Source organism: Hyla sarda, chromosome 1, assembly GCF_029499605.1.
Source record: "Hyla sarda isolate aHylSar1 chromosome 1, aHylSar1.hap1, whole genome shotgun sequence".
NCBI classification, from domain to species: domain Eukaryota; kingdom Metazoa; phylum Chordata; class Amphibia; order Anura; family Hylidae; genus Hyla; species Hyla sarda.
In genome coordinates this window covers 413,986,078-414,012,720 of record NC_079189.1, presented here as the reverse complement: position 1 = coordinate 414,012,720, position 26,643 = coordinate 413,986,078, and the positions used below count along the sequence as shown (strand labels likewise).

General features: G+C 45.3%; 1 protein-coding gene and 1 long non-coding RNA gene across 2 annotated transcripts in view; one reads left to right on the top strand and one right to left on the bottom strand.

Annotated features, from left to right (window-relative positions):
• Positions 1-5,793, bottom strand: part of RBM19 (RNA binding motif protein 19) — a 97,050-nt gene extending 91,257 nt beyond the window's left edge. The window contains exon 1 of the mRNA XM_056528765.1: positions 5,727-5,793. Coding sequence (XP_056384740.1) covers positions 5,727-5,753 — 27 coding nt within the window. The 5' untranslated portion in view covers positions 5,754-5,793. The remainder of the gene's footprint in view (positions 1-5,726) is intronic.
• Positions 4,999-26,643, top strand: part of LOC130280360 (uncharacterized) — a 68,797-nt gene continuing 47,152 nt past the window's right edge. The window contains exons 1-2 of the long non-coding RNA XR_008846031.1: positions 4,999-5,170; positions 25,193-25,319. This is a non-coding gene — a long non-coding RNA (uncharacterized LOC130280360). The remainder of the gene's footprint in view (positions 5,171-25,192; positions 25,320-26,643) is intronic.

Sequence of the window (26,643 nt, the reverse complement as noted above, 5' to 3'; positions counted from 1 at the left end):
GAATCATACAGGGAAGCAGAAATGCAAGGGGTTCATATAGGGAAGCAGAAATGCACGGGATTCATACAGGAAAGCAGAAATGCACGGGAATCATACAGTAAAGCATAAATGCAAGGGATTTGTACAAGGAAGCATAGATGCAAGGGATTCATATAGGGAAGCAGAAATGCACGGGGTTCATACAGGGAAGCAGAAATGCATGGGATTCATACAGGTAAGCAGAGATGCATGGGGTTCACACAGGGAAGCAGAAATGCACAGGAATCATACAGGGAAGCAGAAATGCAAGGGGTTCATATAGGGAAGCAGAAATGCACGGGATTCGTACAAGGAAGCATAAATACAAGGGATTCATACAGGGAAGCATAAATGCATGGGATTCATACTGGGAAGCAGAAATGCATGGGGTTCATACAGGGAAGCAAAAATGCATGGGATTCATATAGGGAAGCAGAGATGCACAAGGTTCATAGAGGGAAGCAGAAACGCATGGGGAACATACAGGTAAGCAGAAACGCAAAGGGAACATACAGGTGAGCAGAAATGCATGGGGTTCATACAGGGAAGCAGAAATGCACAGGGTTCATACAGGGAAGCAGAGATGCACAGGTTCATACAGGGAAGCAGAGATGCACATGGTTCATACAGGGAAGCAGAGATGCACAGGGTTCATTCAGGGAAGCAGAGATGCAGGGGGTCCATACAGGGAAGCAGAGATGCAGGGGGTCCATACAGGGAAGCAGAAATGCAAGGGGTTCATACAGGAAAGCAGAAATGCATGGGGTTCATACAGGGAAGCAGAGATGCGCGTGGTCCATACAGGGAAGCAGAGATGCCCGGGGTTCATACAGGGAAGCAGAAATGCACGGGGTTCATACAGGGAAGCAGAGATGCGCGGGGTTCATACAGGGAAGAAGAGATGCACGGGGTTCATACAGGGAAGCAGAGATGCACAGGGTTCATACAGTGGTCTTTATGTCAGTGTTCATTGCACAGCAGCTTCAAGAGAAAATCATGTCAGGAGGGACATACAGTAGCACAAACATACAGGAGAAATAGCACTGTAGCATGTACATCATCATCCAGGAGAAATCGAGAAGGAGGAGAAAACAGATTTTGGCGACAGGCGCCACATGAAATCTTCACTTGCAGAATTTTGCGGAGTTTTAGATTAAATCAATAACCTGTATAGGACCAAGGGCGTACAGGTGCGCCCTTGCATCCGGGGACTTAACCCCTTAAGGACTCAGGGTTTTTCCGTTTTTGCACTTTCGTTTTTTCCTCCTTACCTTTAAAAAATCATAACCCTTTCAATTTTCCACCTAAAAATCCATATTATGGCTTATTTTTTGCGTCGCCAATTCTACTTTGCAGTGACATTAGTCATTTTACCCAAAAATGCACGGCGAAACGGAAAAAAAAATCATTGTGCGACAAAATCGAAAAAAAAAACGCCATTTTGTAACTTTTGGGGCTTCCGTTTCTACGCAGTGCATATTTCGGTAAAAATTACACCTTATCATTATTCTGTAGGTCCATACGGTTAAAATGATACCCTACTTATATAGGTTTGATTTTGTCGCACTTCTGGAAAAAATCATAACTACATGCAGGAAAATTTATACATTTAAAAATGTCATCTTCTGACCCCTATAACTTTTTATTTTTCCACGTACGGGGCGGTATGAGGACTCATTTTTTGCGCCGTGATCTGAAGTTTTTATTGGTATGATTTTTGTTTTGATCTGACTTTTTGATCACTTTTTATTCATTTTTTAATGTTATAAAAAGTTACCAAAATACGCTTTTTTGGACTTTGGAATTTTTTTGCGCGTACGCCATTGACCGTACAGCTTAATTAATTATATATTTTTATAGTTCGGACATTTACGCATGCGGCGATACCACATATGTTTATTTTTATTTTTTTTACACTGTTTTATTTTTCTTATGGGAAAAGGGGGGTGATTCAAACTTTTATTAGGGAAGGGGTTAAATGACCTTTATTAACACTTTTTTTTTACTTTTTTTTTGCAGTGTTATAGGTCCCATAGGGACCTATAACACTGCACACACTGATCTCTAATGCTGATCACTGGCGTGCATTAACACGCCTGTGATCAGCATTATCGGCGCTTGACTGCTCCTGCCTGGATCTCAGGCACGGAGCAGTCATTCGTCGATCGGACACCGAGGAGGCAGGTAAGAGCCCTCCCGGTGTCCGATCCGCTGTTCGGGACGCCGCGATTTCACCGCGGCGGTCCCGAACAGCCCGACTGAGCAGCCGGGATACTTTCAGTTTCACTTTAGAAGCGGCGGTCAGCTTTGACCGCCGCTTCTAAAGGGTTAATACCGCACATCGCCGCGATCGGCGATGTGTGGTATTAGCCGCGGGTCCCGGCCGTTGATTAGCGCCGGGACCCACGCGATATGATGCGGGATCGCGGCGCGATCCCGCTTCACATCGCGGGAGCCGGCGCAGGACGTAAATATACGTCCTGCGTCGTTAAGGGGTTAAGAACCAAGGGCGTACCGGTACGCCCTCGGCGTTTCTGTTCCCCACCGGTAACCGGTCGGTGAACAGAATGCCTGCTGAAATCGTTCAGCAGGCATCCCGTGCCAACGCCTGGGGGCTGTCTGGGCATGCTGGGAGTTGTAGTTTTGCAAGATCTGGAGGGCTAAAGTAGGGATGGGCGGTATGACCAAATATGTGTATCATGGTATCTTTTTTAACTTACGGTGGTTCCACGGTATATAACGGTATTTTTTCACCCCCCAAATCATGTGACCCGCCAGCGCTGTTCTGTCCCCCCAACCCACCCCCCCAATCATGTGACCCGCGCGCGGTGTTTGGCTCCCCCCCCCCAAAATCATCTGACCCGCCAGCACTGTTCTGCTCCCCCAATTAATGATCAGACCAGCGGGGTACTACCCACATATGTCAAGCACTGCCCTCCCCCTCTTTGTTGGGGGCCAGTGGCGATGGAACTCACTGTACGCCAGTGGTCTCCAACCTGCGGACCTCCAGTTGTTGCAAAACTACAACTCCCAGCATGCCCGGACAGCCAACGGCTGTACTGGCATGCTGGGAGTTGTAGTTTTGCAACAGCTTGAGGTCCGCAGGTTTGAGACCACTGCTTTACGCTGTATACCTATGCCCGGGCTGCAAAAGATACAGAAAATAAACTTTTAACTCACCCACCTCGGCCGCACGCTGGGGACGGGGAGGACAGCCGGCTTCTTACTTGACAGTGGGCTCAACCTATCACTGGAAGGGGCGGGACATCTCTCTGGCCGGTGATAGGCTGACGGCTGTCCGGCATTCCAGGGCCGACGTAGGTAAGTTAAAAGTTTATTTTCTTTATCTTTTGCAGCCCGGGCATAGGGATACAGCGTACAGCAGTGGTCTCCAACCTGCGGACCTCCAGCTCTTGCAAAACTACAACTCCCAGCATGCCCAGACAGCGTTGGCTGTCCGGGCATGCTGGGAATTGTAGTCTTGCAACATCTGGAGGTCCGCAGGTTGGAGACCACTGGCGTACAGTATAGAGTTCCAGCGCCGGTGTCGGCCCGCAACAAAGAGGAGGAGGGCAGTGCTTGACATATGTGAGTAGTACCCCGCTGGCTGGGCTGATCATTAATTGGGGGGGAGCAGAACAGCGCAGGCGGGTAACATAGAATTAGTTCCCCGATATGGGGACAGCGCTGCGCTGATAATACATTCCCAAGGGGGAGGGGCCCAACCGGTATTGCGGTATGGGCTAAAATTCATATCGTGCAGCCCAAAAATTTCGGTATTCGGTATGAACCGGTATACCGCCCAGCCCTAGGCTAAAGTTTAGAGTCCACTGCACAGTGGTCTCCAAACTGTGGCCCTACAGATGTTGCTAGGCAACTACTCACCTCCTGTCTCCATTCACCAGCATGAATGTCGCCCGCCACACCTAGAGGAGGATAGCCGCCCGCAATCGGTAAGGGACCTCTGCCGCCGCTCACATTACATTTCCCCCGCTCTGCGTGGACTACTGTAGGTGGGCAGAGCGGGGGAACCGAACTTTAACACCCCAGCCCCCCCCCCCTACCAATCTACTATTGGTCGGTCACTTCTGACCGACCAATAGGAGGGGTGGCACCCCTGCCACCTCACTCCTATCCCTTCAGGGTGATCGTAGCTGTCTTGGACAGCCCCGATCACCCTTATTTTCCAGGTCACCGGAGACCCGTATGACCCGGAATCGCCGCAAATCGCTGGTCTGAATTGAGTATCCCCCCAGGCGTTGGCACGGGATGCCTGCTGAACAGATTTCAGCAGGCATCCCCTTCCGTTCACTGCCCAGTTACCGCGGTGTACCTGTACGCCCTTGGTCCTAGACAGGTTAATGATTTAATCGAAAACACCACTCGCAGAATTCTGCAAGTGAAGATTTCATGTGGCGGCCGCCGCCAAAATCCGTTTTCTCCTCCTTCTCGATTTCTCTTGGATGACAACGTCCCTCCTGACATGATTTTCTCTTGAAGCTGCTGTGCAGTGAACGCTGACATGAAGACCACTGTATGAACCCTGTGCATTTCTGCTTCCCTGTATGAACCCCGTGCAGCTCTGCTCCCCTGTATGAACCCTGTGCATTTCTGCTTCCCTGTATGAACCCCATGCATCTCTGCTCCCCTGTATGAACCCTGTGCATTTCTGCTTCCCTGTATGAACCCCGTGCATCTCTGCTCCCCTGTATGAACCCTGTGCATTTCTGCTCCCCTGTATAAACCCCATGCATTTCTGCTTCCCTGTATAAACCCTGTGCATTTGTGCTTCCCTGTATGAACCTCGTTGTCACGATCACACCCTATCGGTCCAGCTAAGACGCTAGAGAGAGTGTGATGGTGCAAGGGTTAAGGCCACCAGACCTCTGGGTATCCACTACTAGTCCCAGCAAGTCACCAAATTAACCCTTAGCAGGGACGTGCACACATAGAGCTCAAAGGGGGCAGGGGACAAGAAGAAAGAGCAGATACAAGTGTTAGGAAGTGACATCTTGTCATACAGGCATTCTCTGGACACTGTCTCCCGGGGTCCTGCTGCTGCTGACGGCCCCTCCCCCTCCCTGCTCCTCTCTGGGTAAGGAAAGGAAGAGATGGAGGATAGAAGATCAGCTGGAGCTGCCATGACTGGACAGTAAGTGATCATCAGCTGGGTCTGTCAGGGAGGACTGTAAGGAGGGTCGACTGTGTGAGGGGACTTAGAAGAGTCCACAGTGACAGTAACTGATGATCAACAGGGTGGTCTGTCAGGGAGGATTGGCCTCCTCTGTACAAGCAGCTTCAGGGAAATTTTAGTGTGTTTTTGTGTTGTTTTGTTTTTTTCCTTATTTATTCTGATATACACTATGGGGGAGATTTAACAAGACCTGTCCAGAGGAAAAGTTGCCCATAGCAACCAATCAGATTGCTTATTTTACTTTTGAAAAGGCCTCTGAAAAATGAAAGAAAGGATCTGATTGGTTGCTATGGGCAACTTTTCCTCTGGACAGGTCTTGTTAAATCTCCCCCATAGTGTCCCCCACCTACAGTACCTGAAAAGCTTAGTCCAGCATAGTTGTTTTTTCCCTCCCTATAAACCAGTGTTTCCCAACCAGGGTGCCTCCAGTTGGTACAAAACTACAACTCAGTTTTGCAACAGCTGGAGGCACCCTGCTTGGGAAACACTGCTATAAACCAATAGTGTTACCCACCTGTGCCCCTATAATGCCATTCCACATCTGTATCTTCCCCACATCATCAGTCCCTACAATCTTTGTATTGTCCCACCTTTCTTGTGGACCTTCCCATAGCAACCAATCAGATCACTGCTTTCAGTTTTCAGAGGCCTTGTTAAAAATGAAAGAAGCGATCTGATTGGTTGCTATGGGCAACTGGACAACTTTTCCTCTGGACAGGTTTTGATAAATCTCCCCCATTTTGCTGCAGAATTTCTGCTGGTAATTCCATAACAAAATCCATAGTATAAAATCTGCAGCAAAAAAATCTGTAGCAAAATCCCAATGGCTGGATTCACACTGTATTTGTGTTAACATTTAAAGCACAACTCCGTTGCTTATGATAAATAACTATTGTGCAGAACCAATTTGGCTTCTAAATACCTTAAAGGGGTACTCCGCCCCTGACATCTTATCCCCTATCCAAAGGATAGCTGATAAGATGTCAGATCGCCGCGGTCCCGCTGCTGGGGACCCCGGGGATCGCTGCTGCGGCACCCCGCCATCATTACTGCACAGAGCGAGTTCGCTCTGTGCGTAATGACGGGCGATACAGGGGCCGGAGCAGCGTGACGTCATGGCCCCGCCCCTCATGACATCACGAGGGGCGGAGCCGTGACGTAACGATGCTTCGGCCCCTGTACTGCCCATCATTACGTGCAGAGCGATCTCGCTCTGCGCAGTAATGATAGCGGGGTGCTGCAGCAGAGATCCCCGGGGTCCCCAGCAGCGGGACCCCGGCGATCTGACATCTTATCCCCTATCCTTTGGATAGGGAATGAGATGTCTGGGGGCGGAGTACCCCTTTAAAGGGGTACTTCTTTTTTAAAAGAACTGGTGCCAGAAAGTTAAACAGATTTCTAAATTACTGCAATTTAATAATATAGCAGCTGTATGCTACAGAGGAAATTCTTTTCTTTTAAAATTTCTTTTTTGTCCTGTCCACACTGCTCTCTGCTGACACCTCTGTCCAGGACAGGAACTGTCCAGAGCAGGAGAGGTTTGCTATGGGGATTTTCTCCTGCTCTGGACAGTTCCTGATACAGGTATCAGGTGTCAGAAGAGAGCACTGTGGACAAGACAAAAAGAAATTCATAAAGAAAATAATTTCCTCTGTAGTATATAGCTGCTAATAAGTACTGGAAGGGTAAAGATTTGTTTAATAGAAGTAATTTACAAATCTGTTTAACTTTCTGGGACCAGTTGATTAAAAAAAAAATGTTTTCCACCAGAGTACCCTTTTAACAGTGCTCCTTTCTCCCCACTCCTGGAACTGTCCACAGCTGATAACTGAGCATAGTCCATATGCAGCTTATGTAGCACCAGACCCAGTGTGACACGAGGTGTGGACAGAACCAGGACACTGCGATGAGCTTATCTCCAGCCGCAGTGATGTCCCACCTTGGTCGGTAATAGGCTGAGTGCATGTCATATAAGGAGCCTTGGCCTGTTATATGACACTGCGCTCATTGTATCACTGGTCAAGGCGGGAAATCACGCCCGGCAATAAGTTCATCGCAGTGTTTCGATCTGTGCACAGGAAGCAGAAAGAAGCTATATCAGGACAGAAAAGCTATATCAGTGCAACGGGGGAGCTGTGGATGGTATGTTAAAGGGGATAAGTGTTTGATCGCGAGGGGTCCAAACGCTGGGCCCCCCACAATCTCGTGCACGGGGCCACAGCTCTGCCGCGCAGGGGGCGTGCCAGCCGCGGCGTGAAGTCACGGCTGACACTCCTCCTCCATGTAGTTCAATCGGAGAAGCGGGGAGGCAGCGTTTGTGCCTCTCCCATAGAACTGTAAGGGGACAGGGCGGGGAGGGTGCATAACTGTCGACCTTTCACTGAGTGCTAATGCGGGGGCCCCGTTAGGGAGATCACGGGGGTCAAACACTTATCCTCTATCCTGTAGATTTCCCAAGTGCGGTCCTCAAGTCCCCCTAACAGGTCATGTTTTCAAGATTCCCTTAGTCTTTCACAGGTGATATAATTCTGGTCTGTGCATCAGGCATCTCTACAACTATATCACCTGATAACATTACCTGTTGGGGGTATTTAAAGGACAACTGCAGCCAAATTTAACTTATCCCCTATGCACATGATAGGGGATAAGTGTTTGATCGCGGGGGGTCCGACTGCTGGGACCCCCCGCGAACTCCCTAATGGGGCTCCGGCATTAGCGCTCATTATGAGCGCTAATGCGCTTAGCGTCGAGCTCTGAGCTCGACGGTTTACGCCCACTCCCCGCCCCTTCCCCATACAGTTCTATGGGGGAGGCGGGAGGCATGAACGCTACCTCCCCGCCTCTCCCATAGAGATGTATGGAGGGGGCATGTCGACCGCAACGTCATGCTGCGGCCGGCATGCCCCCTGCACGGGAGAGCCACAGCACAGCCGCGGCCCCGTACAGGAGATCGCAGGGGGGCCCAGCAGTCAGACCCCCCGCGATCAAACACTTATCCCCTATCCTGTGGATAGAGGATAAGTTAAATTTTGGCTGCAGTTGTCCTTTAAGGACCGTGCTTGGGTTAACACTGGTCTAGGGAGTTGCATATGGATCGGGTGTGCCCTTTTTTTTCCACATTGAGCCCCTGCCCCTCAAAATTCCTGTGCACGTCCCTGACCCTTAGATAAACGTGTTTCCACCAGAGCTGCCTTCAGAAGGGTGAGCTCCTATATTTAGAGATCAAAGACCAGAGCTGATTAATTAAACATTTAATCTGATAAAAGGTATCACAGTGCTATATATATATATATATATATATATATATATATGTAATTGATAGAAGGCAGCACACCAACTTGAGTGAAATCCAATGTTTTTTATTCAATGTAGGAGAGACAACGTTTCAGCGATCTCACACCGCCATTTTCAAATGGCGGTGTGAGATCGCTGAAACGTTGTCTCTCCTACATGGAATAAAAAACATTGGATTTCACTCAAGTTGGTGTGCTGCCTTCTATCAATTATATGTAAAACAAGGATCGGAGCACCGAGATCCAATTGGCTGGCACCCTGGGATTTCTTATATTGGATGTGCTGCTCTTTATTGGTTTATATATATATATATATATATATATATATATATATATATATATGTATATATATAAAATACAGAAACAAATGACATACAGGTACAAAAATATATAAAACAGTTTTGCAAGACAAGTTCAAAAAGCAAAAATGAAGTCCTTACAGCATGATGAGATAGCAGTCCTTGTCAGTGAGAGTCCAGCTCTTGTCAGCCTTGGGCACAGCTTTAACAACAGTTGAGTCCAGCATTTTAAGTCTTATCTGCTTCTTTGGAGGGAAACTCCATTCCCCCATGTTAGGCAGCACATAAGATTCCCCCATATTAGGCAGCACATAGTTAGAGCCCCCCTTGAGGCAGCACATAGTGGGATTTGAACCCAAGTCCCCAACGCTGCAAGGCAGCAGTGGTAACCTCTGAGCCACCATGCTACCCTTAGCATACATCTAATATCCACGGTTGCTAAAATGGACAGAGATGTCAGCAGAGAGTACCAGAAAAATTAGGCATGTACACATGCCTGAAAAATGTGGTATTGTTGCAGCTGCTTTGTAGCAGCGGCCATAAAAATTGCAGCACCATAACAAGTGCAGCAGCAGAGGCCAGAAAAATTAGGCATGTACACATGGATGAAAAATTGGGTATTGTCGCAGCCGCAGCTGTAGCAGCAGCCAGAAAAATTGCAGCACCAGAAAAAGTGCAGCAGCAGAGGCCAGAAAAATTAGGCATGTACACCTGGCTGGAAAATTTGGTATTGTCGCAGCTGTAGCAGCGGCCATAAAAATTGCAGCACCATAACAAGTGCAGCAGCAGAGGCCAGAAAAATTAGGCATGTACACATGGATGAAAAATTGGGTATTGTCGCAGCCGCTGCTGTAGCAGCGGCCAGAAAAATTTCTGTTTGTTTCGCCAGGCAGAAAGTGCCCTAAAACATTGCGGCTTGAACCCTAGTTGGTGGCGGATAAGTCACGCAAGTCATCTGGCATTCAGGGTTCAAATACAGCGTGTGGACCATTTTTAACCCAAGGCAGCTCATCTGATCAGGCCTTGTTCAGTCAAATGTATCGCCCAGTGTCAGTCCCTTCGGGATCCATCCCTCATTCATCTTAAGAAAGGTGAGGTAATCCAGACTTTTTTGACCAAAACGACTCCTCTTCTCAGTGACAATACCTCCTGCTGCACTGAAGGTCCTTTCTGACAGGACACTTGAAGCGGGACAGGCCAGAAGTTCGAGCGCAAATTGGGATAGCTCAGGCCACAGGTCAAGCCATATCCCAGTAGTCAAGGGGTTCATCGCTCCTCAGAGTGTCGATATCTGCGGTTAAGGCCATGTAGTCTGCTACCTGTTGGTCAAGTAGTTCTCTGATGGTGGACCCCGAAGGGCTGTGGCGATGAATAGGACTTAAAAAGCTCTGCATGTCCTCCATCAACAGCATGCCTGTACAGCATCCTGTCCTTGCCGGCGTGTTCGTGGGAGGAGGAGGATTACTTTTACCTCTTCCCCTGTTAGATCCCTGTTGTGCTGTGACATGACCCTTATACGCTGTGTACAGCGTACTTCTTAATTTATTTTGGACCTGCTGAATCCTTTCCGCCTTGCTGTAATGCGGTAACATGTCAGGCACTTTGGGGGAAATTTATCAAAGTTGTCTATGTCCCGCATCAATATAGACCAAACTACAGAGGGTTAGTCTGGTCTATTGTGCACCTAATTTATCAAATGGCGCACGGCTCTTGATAAATTCTGTGCACAGACTGCATGATCTATACTTTAGTCTATATTTAAACCTGCTCCAACATGGTCTGACATTTCGGCGTACTTTCAGCCTATGCGACTTGTTGCTGAAAAGTCGCTTTTGATAAATTCAGCACCAATGCATTTTTCAATGCATTTCAGTCTAAAATAGACTAGCATGCATCATGTTCTAAAAATCCTCTAGAGCAAAAGTCGCAGAAAAGTCGCACATATTTAGACTGCGACTTTCTGTGCGACAAATTTAGACAAGAAAAAACTGTCTAAATCCTTTGATAAATCTCCCCCTTTATGTTTATACCGGGGGTCTAGTAGCGTGGACACCCAGTACAGGTCGTTCTCCTTCATCCTTTTTATACGAGGGTCCCTCAACAGGCACGACAGCATGAAAGACCCCATTTGCACAAGGACGGATGCCGAGCTACTCATGTCCCATTCCTCGTCCTCAGTGATGTCAGGGAAGGTATAATCTTCTTCCCCCCAGCCACGTACAACACCACGGGAACCAGATAAGTGACAAGGAGCACCCTGGGATGCCTGCTGTGGTTGGTCTTCCTCCTCCTCTTCAAAGCCACATTCCTCCTCTGATTCCTCTTCCTCATAATCCTCTTCCAGCATTACCACAGGTCCAGCAAGCGATGCTGATAAGGCTGTTTCTGGTGGTGATGGTGTCCACAACTCTTCCTCTTCACGCTCATCTACTGCCTGATCTTCGCAGGGCACACTCCAGGAAGAAAACACAAACGGTATGATGTAGCTGATGGTGCCTTCGGTGCGACTGACCAGGTTTGTCACCTCCTCAAAAGGACGCATGAGCCTACAGGCATTGCGCATGAGCCTCCAGTAACGTGGCAAAAAAATTCCCAGCTCCGCAGATGATGTCCTAGCACCCCGGTCATACAAATATTCGTTGACGGCTTTTTCTTGTTGGAGCAGGCGGTCGAACATTAGGAGTGTTGAATTCCAATGTGTCGGGCTGTCGCAAATCAAGCACCTCACTGGCATGTTGTTTCGCCATGGCCGTGTAGGAACTCCTGAAATTGCCACACACCTTCCTGGACTGCTTCAGGACATTCTGTAAGCCTGGGTACTTGAGCACAAAGCGTTGTACAATCAGATTACACACATGTGCCATGCATGTTAACTACATCCTCTGGCAATAATGGTTGCGCATCACTCATGTCTTCAAACTGATGTGTAAATATCTCCTCTGACGGATCAAGTAAAGCTGCTGCAGTGCTAGTGTTGGTGGCAGGCGGGCATGTGGTAGCATGAGAGGTGCCCGAAGCTAAGCTAGAGGAGGAGAAGGACGGTGCATCAAGGTTCCGAGCGGAAGCTGTAGTAGATTGGGTGTCTTGTGATAGCCAGTCAACGAAGTCCTCTGAACTTTGGGGGTTCAGGGTACGTGGCCTCTGAACACTGGCCATTCTAGGGCCAAAGGGAATCCCAGTAGCACGACGGCCCCTGCGGGGTGGCCTTCCTCTGCCTGTCATTTTTTTGGTTAAATTTGAAATTAAACTGTCACACCTAATGTGGTTTGCACTAGGGTGACACAATTTGCCCTGCAGGCAAAAAAACTGGCAACTGTGACGTGAACTGACAGTGACGACTGATTTTATTTAACAGCCAAAAAAGGTATTTTTATTTTTTATTTGCACAACTGTCACACCTAATGTGATTTGCACTAGGGTGACACAATTTGCCCTACAGGCAAAAAAAAACTGGCAACTGTGACGTGAACTGACAGTGACGACTGATTTTATTTAACAGCCCAAAAAAGTATTTTTTTTTAATTTGCACAACTGTCACACCTAATGTGATTTGCACTAGTGTGACAATGAGCAAAAAAGCTTGCCAGCAGAGTTCCCCTTTTAAGCAGTGGTCCCCAACCAGGGTGCTTCCAGCTGTTGCAAAACACACGGACTGATATATTTCAGCCCTTTGAATACTGTATTAGTTGCTTTAAAGAAAAAAAAGCTTGCCAGTGGAGTTCCCCTTTTATGCAGTGGTCCCCAACCAGGGTGCCTCCAGCTGTTGCAAAACACACGGACTGATATATTTCAGCCCTTTGAATACTGTAGTAGTTAGTTGCTTGAAGGAACTTAAGTTTTATACTGGAGTACCCCTTTTAACCAGCGCTTCCCTCCCGACCAGGGTGCCTCCAGCTGTTGCAACTTGCAAGACACACGGACTGATATCTTTCAGCCCTTTGAATACTGTAGTAGATAGTTGCTTGAAGGAACTTAAGTTTGATTCTGGAGTACCCCTTTTAACCAGCGGTTCCCTCCCAACCAGGACTGATATCTTTCAGCCCTAAAAAGGGCTTTTTTGGGTGCTGTCCTTAAAGCAGATGTTACACGAGTGCTTTAGAAGTAAACTGGACCCTCAATACACCATCTAGCAGCAACCTAGCTATCGCTTTCCCTATACAGCAGGAGCAACTTCTCTGACCCTCCACTTCCTAAGCCTGCAGCATGCTGAATGAGGCTAAAATGGCGTCCGTGCAAGAGGTAGGAGGGTCTGGAAGGGAGGGACTGCTGCTGATTGGCTGTAATGTGTCTGCTGACTCTGACTCACAGGGTCAAAGTTTACTGCAATGTTAAAGTATAGGGGGCGGATCGAACTTCACGAACGCAAACATGCAAAATTTTCCGGGAACTGTTCGCTGGCGAACCCTGTATAAACACTGTGCATTTCTGCTTCTCTGTATGAACCCCTGTGCATTTCTGCTTCTCTGTATGAACAACCCAAGAAAAAGCAGAAACCAGCCCGTGCAGTCCGTCCTCCTCCTTGCATCCCGAGGAAACCTGCGTTATACACAGCACACTAATATAACTCAGCCCTGGTTGGTATACACTGGCATACACACACAAAAGGGACTACAACTCCCAGCATGTGTCATACAGGAGTCTTCAGTCTGTGGTATAACACCAACATGCTGCTTCTGTAGTTTCCTGGGGGTTGTAGTTCACAACACCTCTATTGTCTCTCAGTAGTCTCCTGGGGGTTGTAGTTCACCACATCTCTACGGGGCATACACCAGTGTTTCCCAACCAGGGTGTCTCCAGGTGTATAACTCCAAGCAAAACACTAGTGGGAAACACTAGCATACACACACATAACAGGGACTACAACTCCCAGCATGTGTCATTCAGGAGTTCCAACCCCCCTTCACACATAGAAATCACCCCCAGTCCGAGATGTATTCCCCAGCCCGGGCAGTCTATACATCCCCAGCCCGTGCATTTTGTCATCCTCCTGTTCAATGAACACAGGCAGAGCAGGGGGAGGACATGAGGTGGCATGTACGTCCTCTCTCCCTTGCTCTGTGTTCTTTCTCCCATGCAGACTTGTGTCCTCCGAACGCGGAGCAAGGGGAGGGGAGATGAGGGGGGCATGTACCTCCTCTCTTCCCCCGGAAATTTTCGGAGAGCTGAGTTGAGGAGCGGACGTAAGTCTGCACGGGGCGCAAATTTACATCTCACACCGTGTGTTGTACATGTGGTGAAGTCTCGCGAGCTCAGTTTCTGTGAACGCAGGGTCAGTATATTGCAGTTTAGTTTTCCAGCACATAAGAAATATGAGTATGTACATGGAGGTCACAGATATGAGCACCACCATGCTGCAGGCCTCATGTTATGGACAGCATAAGAGTCCAACTGGATTGAGAAAGTGCCACACACATTTCCCAACTTTTGCTAAAGGATAAGTCAAGCCCCCTAACCACACATAACCACGCCCCCTAACCATGCCCTCAATCCCACCTTAACCATGCCTGCAGCTACAGAACAGGAATACCTCTTTAGGGTACGTTCACACGTATGCAGATTTGATGTGCAGGATTTTCTGCTGCAGATTTCAATGTAAACTAAATGACTGAGCACAACTTCTAATTGGCAGTTACAAATCCTGAGCATCAAATTTGTGCAGGATCCTGTACATGTGAAAGGACCCTTAAAGGAAAACTTTCAGCTTGCTCCCCCCGCACTAACCAGCAGTACTGGCTGGTAGTGCAGGGGACGCTGATCAGTTTGATGCCTGCCGTCCCCTTTGGATTGGGGATAAGATGTCTAGAGCCAAAGTACCTCTTTAGCAGCAATAATATCAGTCTATCACCTAAGCTTAGGATGACCTCTTATACACAGGGGACAGACTGACAACAACCACCATCATTACCACCACAGACCATATAAGTGATTATATGCAGTAACATTTGGTGACATCTCTGATCAGAGTCGTTCATTTTTCTTTTTCTTCTCCATCCAGCTCAGATGGCCATGATGATTTCTTCCGGCTTAGTAGGCAGCAGTACTCTCCCTTTAGAAGGCAGTAATTTCCCCTATAGTAGGCAGCAGTTCCCCTACAGTAGGCAGCAGAAGTGTAACGTCTGGCTGAACACAAAGTGTTAAATGACTCTAGTCATGGGTTGGTCTCAGCATTGCTACCTATCAGGAATGTGTATCCTATATCAGCTAGGAGCAATGATCAGTTCAGTGTCTGCGAAAGGGTATACCTTAGCTGACACCACCTACTTACTGGATGTACAGTACAGACCAAAAGTTTGGAAACACCTTCTCATTCAGAGTTTTCTTTATTTTCATGACTATGAAAATTGTAGATTCACACTGAAGGCATCAAAACTATGTATTAACACATGTGGAATTATATACATAACAAAAAAGTGTGAAACAACTGAAAATATGTCATATTCTAGGTTCTTCAAAGTAGCCACCTTTTGCTTTGATTACTGCTTTGCACACTCTTGGCATTCTCTTGATGAGCTTCAAGAGGTAGTCACCTAAAATGGTCTTCCAACAGTCTTGAAGGAGTTCCCAGAGATGCTTAGCAATTGTGTGCCCTTTTGCCATCACTCTGCGGTCCAGCTCACCCCAAACCATCTCGATTGGGTTCAGGTCCGGTGACTGTGGAGGCCAGGTCATCTGGCGCAGCACCACATCACTCTCCTTCTTGGTCAAATTGCCCTTACACAGCCTGGAGGTGTGTTTGGGGTCATTGTCCTGTTGAAAAATAAATGATGGTCCAACTGCAAGATGCTGTGGTAGACATTCTGGTTCAGTATGCCTTCAATTTTGAATAAATCCCCAACAGTGTCACCAGCAAAGCACCCCCACACCATCACACCTCCTCCTCCACACCAGCACACCTGTGAAGTGAAAACCATTTCAGGTGACTACCTCTTGAAGCTCAACAAGAGAATGCCAAGAGTGTGCAAAGCAGTAATCAAAGCAAAAGGTGGCTACTTTGAGGAACCTAGAATATTACATATTTTCAGTTGTTTCACACTTTTTTGTTATGTATATAATTCCACGTGTTAATTCATAGTTTTGATGCCTTCAATGTGAATCTACAATTTTCATAGTCATGAAAATAAAGAAAACTCTGAATGAGAAGGTGTGTCCAAACCTTTGGTCTGTACTGTATTTTGATCTTTGGCTTTTCGATTTATCTTGCTCTGCGTTCCGGTACTCCGCTATCTCCTGGTACTGACCATGGGTAGACTGACATGTATGTGTGTCTTAGTGTATCTCTGTTAGTTTGTTTGTCCCCAGCTGTTTCCTACTGTTTTTTATTTTATTATTTTGACAATGCTGTCCAGGACTTAGCAGGGAGGGTGTCGACCCGGCAGATAGGCAATAGGTAGGGACAGCGGCTGTGGGTGAGTTAGGGCTTCACTGTTCCCTGCCCATTCATGACAAGAAGTTTCCCTCATAGTAGGCAGCAGTACCCCCATAATAGGCAGCAGCCTCCCCATTTTAGTATATAGCAGTTTCCCCTATAGTACCCCCTTATTACGCAGCAGTTTCCCCCGTCTCGATACTTACCTCCTGCTGCTCTTCTCTTCTGTCTTTTTCACCTGTCAGCTCCTGCAGCTCCCTCAGCAGGCCCCTTCCTTCTTATTCCTCCACACTCTGGCATCTGATGATGTCACCGGAACGCAGAGGAAGGTTCAGCCTCCTGTGTATGCTGGTTAAATGTAGACGGAGCCGCTGGAGCACAGACGAAAGCCGAGGGTGTATATAGAAAAGAGTAGGGGCCCCAGAACAGAGCCTTGGGGCTCCATCCGAGAGAAATTGAGGTGAGGAGGAAGTGTGAGAGTGGGAGACGCTGAATGTGCAATTGGTGAGGTATGAGGAGATCCAGGAGGGACCCATCTGCACCGCCGCTATGTAATCACACAGGGGGAAGAATGGGGACTTACCCATCCTATCCGACGCTCCATGGATCGGCAATTGCTTAAGGCTTAGCAATAGAGCGCCAAAAACATAGATCAATGTAATGCAATAGCAGTACATTGAGCTATGTAAGCCATCTACCAATGACTTATAATAGGCCCCCGGGGAGGGGGGGGAACATACATTTTTAAAAATATATAAAAAAAATCCCTCCCAATAAAAGTTTAAATCACTCCCCTCCCCCCCCCCTTTCCTATTTTTTAAATTAAGCACTGTAAAAAAATTAACATATTTGGTATTGCCACGTAATTGTTCAAACTCTTAAATTATGGCGGTGAAGGGCGCAAACGCAAAAAAGTTCCGATGGCCAAAATTGCTGATACAATTTGGGGGGTCGGCCCTGGTCCTAGTAATGCGTATGCCAACAGTCCCATCCATAAATGTTAAGAAAATGTTAAGAACATTTTTATTATTGCCATGCACAGTATGTAAATCCCCCACAAGTAGTTATTTGGATTAAAGGGGTTCTCCACCATAAGGTGATTTTAGTACGTTCCTGGCAGGCAGTAATGGGCATGCTTAGGAAGGAACTGTGCTTGTCTTGGGGCTAAATGGCTATGTTGTGAGATTACCATAACACTGTGGCTAGCTTTTTGTGAACTGGTATTTCCTGTTTGACTTTTCTTTTTTTGACTACAAATCCCACAATTCCATTTTCCTCCCTCCCACGCATCAGCCACTCCACCCATTGAAACATACACACTCAGCCACCCCACCCATTGAAACATACACACTCACAGGTACAGACACTATATTATGAACTACACTAACTTTACAGCCCCTGTAGCATAGTGAAATAAAAAAAAATCCTGGAATACCCCTTTAAAGGGGTACTCCGCCCCTAGACATCTTATCCCCTATCCAAAGGATAGGGGATAAGATGTCAGATCGCCGCGGTCCCGCTGCTGGGGAGCCCTGGGATCCCCACTGCGGCACCCCGCTATCATTACAGCATAGAGCGAGTTCGCTCTGTGTGTAATGACGGGCGATACGGGGGACGGAGCAGCGTGATGTCATGGCTCCGCCCCTCGTGACATCACGGCCCGTCCCCTTAATGCAAGTCTATGGGAGGGGGTGTGACAACCGCCACGCCCCCTCCCATAGACTTGTATTGAAAGGGGCGGGCCGTGACGTCAAGAGGGGTGGAGCCGTGACGTAACGATGCTCCGGCCCCTGTATTGCCCGTCATTATATGCAAAGCGAACTCGCTCTGTGCTGTAATGATAGCGCAATGCCGCAGCGGGGATCTCAGGGCTCCCCAGCAGCGGGACCGCGGCAGTCTGACATCTTATCCCCTATCCTTTGGATAGGGGATAAGATGTCTAGGGGCGGAGTACTCCTTTAACTTCTCAGAGAAGACGTCACCATGCCCTGTGCTGTAATCATGCCTATTGAGCACAGGCACAGCCCAACATTATCTTAATCTTGTTTAAGATGAACAGATATCTGAGTCTGATATTGCAGCTCCTTTTGTTCACTGGAATGGGTCACATTCTCTGTTTACTAAATAGATATATCTTTATGTATGTCATCACAAATATTACTAAAGTAATAATATCATATTCCTTTTACTTCATGAGAGTATGTTTGTTGTGTTTTTCAGGAAAAGCAGAAGAGGGCAGTAGTGGTCTTTTACAAATTAAGGCCCTTTATGTAGCATTATAGTGTTTACCGTATATTGTCGTAACAAATAGTTTACATTAAAATTACTAAAATAGCTTAACTTTTTTATATTATTATTTTCTCTTAACATATTTAGTAAATAAATAGTAAATAAAGCTGCAAACTTGTAACATTACATATTCATCATTTTCTTTTAAATACATTCTACTTAATACCCTTTGCAAGGTTGATTATGCAAATGATTTGTAAGGCTACATTCACATCATGATTTTGCAATATCGTTTTGTATCAGGTTTTTTTTTCCAAAATGGGAGAAAAAAAAATATTATATAAATCAGTATACAGTTTTTATAATGGTGAAAAAGTAATTTTGCAGCCTCCCGCAGCCGAGGAGTACTACTACTCCCATCATGCAACAGATGGGAGTAGTAGTACCCCCCCAGCTGCGGGAGTCTGCAGGTGGCTGGGGTGACTCTGCAGTAGTGCTTGTACTACTTCTATTATCATTGAACAGAGTCTGTTCCTTGTTGGGGGTAATAGTAGAGAGGCTGAGGGACCGATCGCATCGGATCTCACTCCTGAGACCAGCTGTGATTCTAACATATAAAGCAAGGAGCAAGGAAGCAGGCGTCATGCTCTGCTCCACAGCCGGCCGGTGATGTAAAGAATAGGACGTTTCTGAGCTGTAACTTTATATTTTCCGCAATGAGTCCTGATTGGCTCTTGAATTTGAAATTACAGTGATGTTATTTCATTTTACTAGGAGCCGGCTGGCCAGGGAACCGTGTACAATGCTTCCTGGGTAGGAGCCGTCCCTCCTACTACTGCTACCATCATGGAACAGACTTTCCATTAAAAATACTAATAAAAATTATTGGATCAAAAATATAAGAAAAAAGTTATGTATGCAAATAGTAACATAACTAAATAGGGACTAGTGACGTAAACTCACTACCACCCACTGCAATTTGACTCATTACTTTGAAGCCCCTTTGTAACCTGTTAAGGACGCAGGGCGTACATGTACGCGCTCCACTGCTGTCATAGCGGGTCGGTCCCGGTGGCTACAATGGCCGGGACACGTGGCTAATACCGGACATCACCGATCGCGTTGATGTCTGGAATTAACCCCTTAGACGGGGCGATCAAAGGTGATTGCCGCGTCTAAAATGAAATCGGAGATGATCGGGGCCACCGCGGTTTTAACGCTTAGAAGAAACGTGGAGGGTCCCTACCTTCCTCCTCCCTGTCCGATCGTCGCTCTATTACTCCATGCCTGAGATCCAGGTTGGAGCAGCAGAGCACCAATAACATTGATCAATGCTATGCTATGGCATGGCATTAAACAGTGTATGCAATCAGAAGATTGCGTGTAATAGTCCCCTATGGGGGCTATAAATGTGTGGGGGGAAAAAAGAAGTTAATAAATGTGATTTAACCCTTTTCCTAATAAAAGTTTGAATCACTCCTCCCTTTTCCCATAAAAAAAAGCAAACAAAAATAAATATTAACATATGTGGTATCGCCGCGTGCATTAATGTCGAACTATAAAAATATAATCGAACACCATCAGAGAAAAGAGGGAGAGGGAGGTTACAAATCAGCAACTGGATACAAGACTGCTTCTACTTGCTAGATATGCAAAAATAGGACGTGCTGCCTTTTAACTATCAATACGGGAGGTGCTCATGTAGAATAAGGATAATCGAATACACGCAACAACCAAGAAAGTGAAGAACGAAGCAGTCACCCGGTAGTTTGTCCCAAGTAGGCAGATCGTTACCGACGTGAAGTCATCCTTCGGCAGGGAGGCGGTGGATGGTACGGGGCGGAGCTCAGACGCCAGCCACGGACCGTATCAGGCCAATCGGTGCTTCGTCAGACACACGTCATCACATTACCCCACGTATTTAACCCCCTGTGTGAAAAACAAGTGAACAAAAAAACAGCTTGTCAGAGTGAGTATTAACTCTTTATGTGCCCAACATAGAAAAAATGGGTTAAAAACAAAAGAGATAAATGCTCATGTGAATAGAAATCAAAAAGGGGAAAAAGAAACACTTACATAAGAGCTCCCAGCTCATTCTTATCATTGAGCCCCATGGGGCCAATAGCGTTTAATCTTAGAATCCATCTAGATTATTTCAATAGTAACGTTTGATGTTTATTTTTCCCTATTCACTGCTGAATCCACTTTTTCCAAAGCCGCAAATTTCAACTGTTTATAATCATTTTTATGATCGTTTTGCATATGATTTATTAACCTTGCCGCATCTTTTCCTGTTATGAAAGATCTCATATGCTCACGTATCCGATGAAATAAGGGCCGTATAGTCTATCCTATATAATACCGGCCGCACGGGCATATAATACAGTCAGCCACCATCTTCGATCTACATGTGACCATTTGCTTTACCTTTACGGTATATCCACCTAGCCTGAATGACTTCTTTTTTAGATTAAGTTCACAATATGAACATGAACCACAAGCATTGTTTCCCGTAATGTTAATGTTCTCAAGCCAGGTGGCTTTTTGATTGCGTTCTTTTTCCTTTACTTTAAGATAATCTTTTATAGTTTTTTTTCCGTTTGTATGTGATAATTGGTTTCATTGTTGTAATATCCAAAATGTCTGGGTCGCTTTGTAATATAATCCAGTTTGAATAAATAGCTCTTTTTATTTTTTCATTCAATGGTCCATTTGTGAATGAAAAAATCACTCATTGCGTGTTCTCTTTTTTCTTTTTATTTATTAATAGCTGTTCTCTAGGTATCTTTTCTATTTTTTCCCTAGCTTGGGTAAGGATTTTTCAGGGATATCCTCTAGCAATCAGGCGGTTTTTCAATTAATTTGCTTGCTGAGAAAAAAATGACCGGAACTGTATTTATTTGCTTTAGACACACTAGCTGACTGTATAGAATGCTTGTCTTAGTTTTATTTGGATGTGATGAATTATAATGAAGTATAGCATTTCTTGCCGTGTCCTTTCTGAAACCTGAGGTAAGTTTAGCACCATTTTTTATTTCGATCCTAACATCTAAAAACTCTAAGACATTTCCTCCAAAAACTGATGTAAATAGCATGTTCATCTCATTTATGTCATTCAAATACGTGACGAATTCCGTCAGAGTATTCGTCACGTATTTGAATGACATAAATGAGATGAACATGCTATTTACATCAGTTTTTGGAGTACCCGGCCAGACAACTAGAATATCGTCCACGTATCTCTGCATTAATTTGATATATTCAAAAAAAGGATTCAAAGGTGTAACGATATAATACTGCTCAAAAATCCACAAAAAATATTAGCTAAAGAGCACGATATCGGGGACCCCATCGCGGTCCCCAGTAGTTGTTTAAACCAACAGGCTTTTTTGAGAGCCTGTACACCCGCTGTTGCAAAACCACAACTCTCAGGCTCTCGAAAAGTTTTTGTCTTCCACAGACAAGTCAGTGGGATTTGTTCAATTTATTACAGAAGCTACCACCTTGGTATTGACTAACAACTGCTTTCAAAGTGAGGATAGTTGGTTTAGACAACTACTGGGGACCGCGATAGGGTCCCTGATATTGTGCTTTTTGGCTAATATTTTTTGGGGGATTTTTGAGCAGTATTATACTTTTACACCTTTGAATTCTTTTTTTGAATATATCAAATTAATGCTGAGATACGTGGATGATATTCTAGTTGCCTGGTTGGGTACTCCTGCACAGTTCACGGAATTCGTCACTTATTTGAATGACATAAATGAGATAAACATGCTATTTACGTCAGTTTTTGGAGGAAATGTCTTAGAGTTTTTAGATGTTAGGATCGAAATAAAAAATGGTACTATACTTACCTCAGGTTTCAGAAAGGACACGGCAAGACATGCTATAGTTCATTACAATTCATCACGTCCGAATAAAACTAAGACAAGCATTCCATACAGTCAGCTAGTGCGTCTAAAGCAAATAAATACATATGCGGTAATTTTTTCTCAGCAAGCAAATGAATTGGAAAACTACCTGGTTGCTAGAGGATATACCCCTAAAGTCTTTACCAAGCTAGGGAAAAAATAGGAAAGATACCTAGAGAACAGCTATTAATGTTGCATGAAAACATGCAACAAGTGATTTTTTTGGTTCAAAAATGGACCATTGAACAAAAGAATAAAAAGCGCTAATTACTTATTTATTCAAACTGGTTTATATTGCAAAGCGACCCAGACATTCCGGATATTACAACAATGAAACCAATTATCCCATACAAACGGAATAAAACTATAAGAGATTATCTTAAAGGAAAGGAAAAAGAACGCAATCAAAAAGCCACCTGGCTTGAGAACATTAATATGACGGGAAGCAATGCTTTTGGGTCTTGTTCATATTGTGAACTTAATCTAAAAAAGAAGGCATTCAGGCTAGGTGGATATACCGTAATGCAAATGGTCACATGTAGATCGAAGATAGTGGTTTACTGTATTATATGCCCGTGCGGCCGGTATTATATAGGAAAGACTATACGGCCCTTATTTCATCGGCTACGTGAGCATATGAGATCTTTCATAACAGGAAAAGGTGTCGCAAGGTTAATAAATCATATGCAAAAAGATCATAAAAATAATTATAAAAAGTTGAAATTTGCGGCTTTGAAAAAAGTGGATTCAGCAGTGAACGTAAAAAATTTACATCAAATGTTACTATTGAAAGAATCTAGATGGATTCTAAAATTAAATGCTATTGTCCCCATGGGGCTCAATGATAAGAATAAGCTGGGAGCTTTTCTGTAAGGCTAGGATTCCAGTTTTTGGAGATCTGCCACTGCAGTCTTTGAGCCAAAGCCAGAAGGGGATCCATAAGGTAGGAAAAGTATAAGTCCTTCCTTTATATGTCCCATTCCTTTTAAAGGAAAACTGTCACATATTTTCTCCCGCACTATCCACAGGTATTGGTGGATAGTGCGGGAGACGCTGATTAAAACGAGCCCTACCTTGGTCTGATCCGCGCCACCGTTCGCCCGCACTTGTAGTTTTAATCTCTGTGTGAATCCTGCTGTAACTGGCAAAGGCGGTGCTTCTGCGGGCTAACGGACACTGACGTCAGCGCCGCTCATGAATATTCATTCCTCCCTCTGGTTAGGAGCGGCGAAGAGAGGGAGAACAGGAGGGATGAATATTCATGAGCGGCGCTGACGTCAGTGTCCGTTAGCCCGCAGAAGCACCGCCTTTGCCAGTTACAGCAGGATATACACAGAGATTAAAACTACAATTGCGGGCGAACGGCGGCGCGGATCAGACCAAGGTAGGGCTCGTTTTAATCAGCGTCTCCCGCACTATCCACCAATACCTGTGGATAGTGCGGGAGAAAATATGTGACAGTTTTCCTTTAAATACACTTCTGGCTTTGGCTCAAAAACTGCAGTGCCAGTTTTCCAAAAACTGCCAGAAAAAGACCCAAGTGGAATCCTAGCCTTAGTGTTTCTTTTTCCCCTTTTTGATTTCTATTCACATGAGCGTTTTTCTCTATTTTTTTTAACCCATGTTTTCTATGATAGGCACATAAAGAGTTAAAACTCACTCTGACAAGCAGTTTTTTTGTTCACTTGTTTTTCACACAGAGGGGTTTAAACACGTGGAGTAACGTGATGACGTGTGTGTGGCCTGATGAAGCACCGATTGGCGTGATAAGGTCCGTGGCTGGCGTCTGAGCTCCCCCCGTACCATCCACCGCCTTCTGCTGAAGGATGACTTCACGTCGGTAACAATCTGCCTACTTGGGACAAACTACCGGGTGACTGCTTCGTTCATCATTTTCTTGGTTGTTGCGTATAAAAATATAATGTTAATTAAAACGCATGGTTAATGGCGTACACATAAAAAAATGCCATAGTCCAAAATTGACTATTTTTGGTCACTTTGTATACCCTAAAAAAATCTATAAAAAGAGATCAAAAGGTCCCATCAAAACAGAAATGGTACCGATAAAAACTTCAGATCACGGCCATAACACCGCGTATGCAGAAAAATAAAAATAGATATTGGGGTCAGAAAAGGACATTTTTTAAGTATTTATTTTCATGCAAAAAGTTATCATTTTTTAACAGTAGTAAAACAAAATTAAGCCTACATATATTAGGTATCATTTTAATCGTATGGACGTACAGAATAAATATAAGGTGTAATTTTTACTGGAAAGTGCACTGTGTAGAAACGGAAGCCCCCAAAATTTACAAAATAGTGTGTTTTCTTTTTTCTATTTTGTCCCACAAATATTTTTTTGGGGGTTTTGGCGTATATTTTTGGCGATGTCATTACAAAGTAAAATTAAAAGCACATAAAACAAGCCCTCATATGGGTCTGTAGGTGGAAAACTGGAAGAGTTATGATTTTTAAAAGGTGAGGATGAAATAACGAAAGTGCAAAAATGGAAAAACCCTGAATCCTTAAGGGGTTAAAATTTAACTAACAAGTGAGGTTCTTTTATTGTCCAAAAGAACATTGTAACATTCTTATGTCAATGAGGCCGCCCAATGGGAACTTAGACCTGTTTTCTTTTGAGGGTTCTGCAAATATTATTTATATAGGGATCAATCTACATGTATTCCGGCCTTATGAAGTGTTGCATTATAACACAAAATGTGTTCCCCATTATTTGTATTTCTTTTATTGTTTTTACAAAATAAACAGTTGTTACTGTACACCAGGATTGTGGCTGCTCAAGCTTCTGTAAAATGAAGTCAGGACCTCTGTGCTGACACAAAGGCTTTTTATTCTAATGACATTTTCAACTTCCCTAGGTTCTCCACTGTATTCTGATCATTGTCTTGAGATTGGGGCTAGCTAAGGCAGCAGTAATTCATCAGGACCCTGAAGCATATTGCATTCAAGACATGTATGGAAGTATAACATCACAAGGATAGCAAGGTCTCTACTGGCTAAAATTATTCTTTATTGTTTATGTTTTATGTTAGAACACTTTTTCTCTATTCTATGTATATGATTTATTGTGTGTGCCCAATAAGTCTGACGCTGCAAGGAAACACAAGGGTTAACTGCCTTACACATTCGTTATACAGAAATCCATATAAGTCCCTGGTCATCTGTCCTCAGCTGAGTTTGAATACGGGTTTAAAATGCAAGGAGAACTTTAGAGAAGGAAACCAAGACAGTAATACAGCTAGCCTTTTTTTGCTGACAGGGTGTCCAATGTTGACTACCTACAAAAGGATGCTTTTAGGAGAAATGCAAACAGACAAAACTGTGCACCACATGCCTCATGGTCCTGGTCTGGTTAACAGTACCAATTTCCGAGTCGGGGATGCCTATCTGGATACACTAGCTTGATCGTTTCTTGGTATATTCAACACAATTGATACAGAAACATGTGCAGAAGTTAACTACATTAGTTACAGCCCTAAAAAGACCCTGCTTCAGTACATTGTACATTTGGATTGTGCTAAAGAGCCTTCAATTCACGCAAGTCTTTTTCACATATCCAGAGTCAAGGAACAAGTCAGGCTATACTCAGATCAGGGACCAATTCTTAGACCTGAATGCTTTTAACCACTTAAGGACCAATGGCGTACAGGTACGCCCTGATGTCCTAGTACTTAAAGACCAAGGGCCCCATTCACCCTTACCCAGCAGGAGTGCCACCTCCAACACGTGATTGATCGGTCAGAATGACTGACCAATCACTACCCTGCTGAGCAGTGATCGGGGCTGGCGGGGTTCTCCTACCTTTGCCTGGCCTGGCGGGGGTCCCCTCAGGAGTGGCGGACAGGAGCAGCAGGAGCGGTGGCAGCGGCGGCAGCAGCGGACAGGAGCAGCAGGAGTGGTGGCAGCAGCGGCAGGGCAGATGGCAGGATACAGCAGGAGGTGAGGCCTGTTCACCTCCTGCTGATGCTTAGCAACAACTCTTAGCATGCACAGCCAAAGGGCATGCTGGGAGTTATAGTTTTGCAACAGCTGGAGTTCCAACTACAACTCCCAGCATGCCGTTTGGTAGTCTGTGCATGCTGGGGGTTGTAGTTATGCAACACCTAGAGGCACATTTTTTCTATGAAAAAGTGTGTCTCCAGCTGTTGCATAACTAAGACTCCCAGCATGCACAGACAGCCGAAGCGCATGCTGGGAGTTGTAGCAGTGTGCCTCCAGCTGTTGCATACTGAGAGTTGTAGTGTTGCCAGTTTTGCAACAGCTGAAGGCACACTGGTTGTGATGCAGAATTTGTGTCCTAACTCAGTGT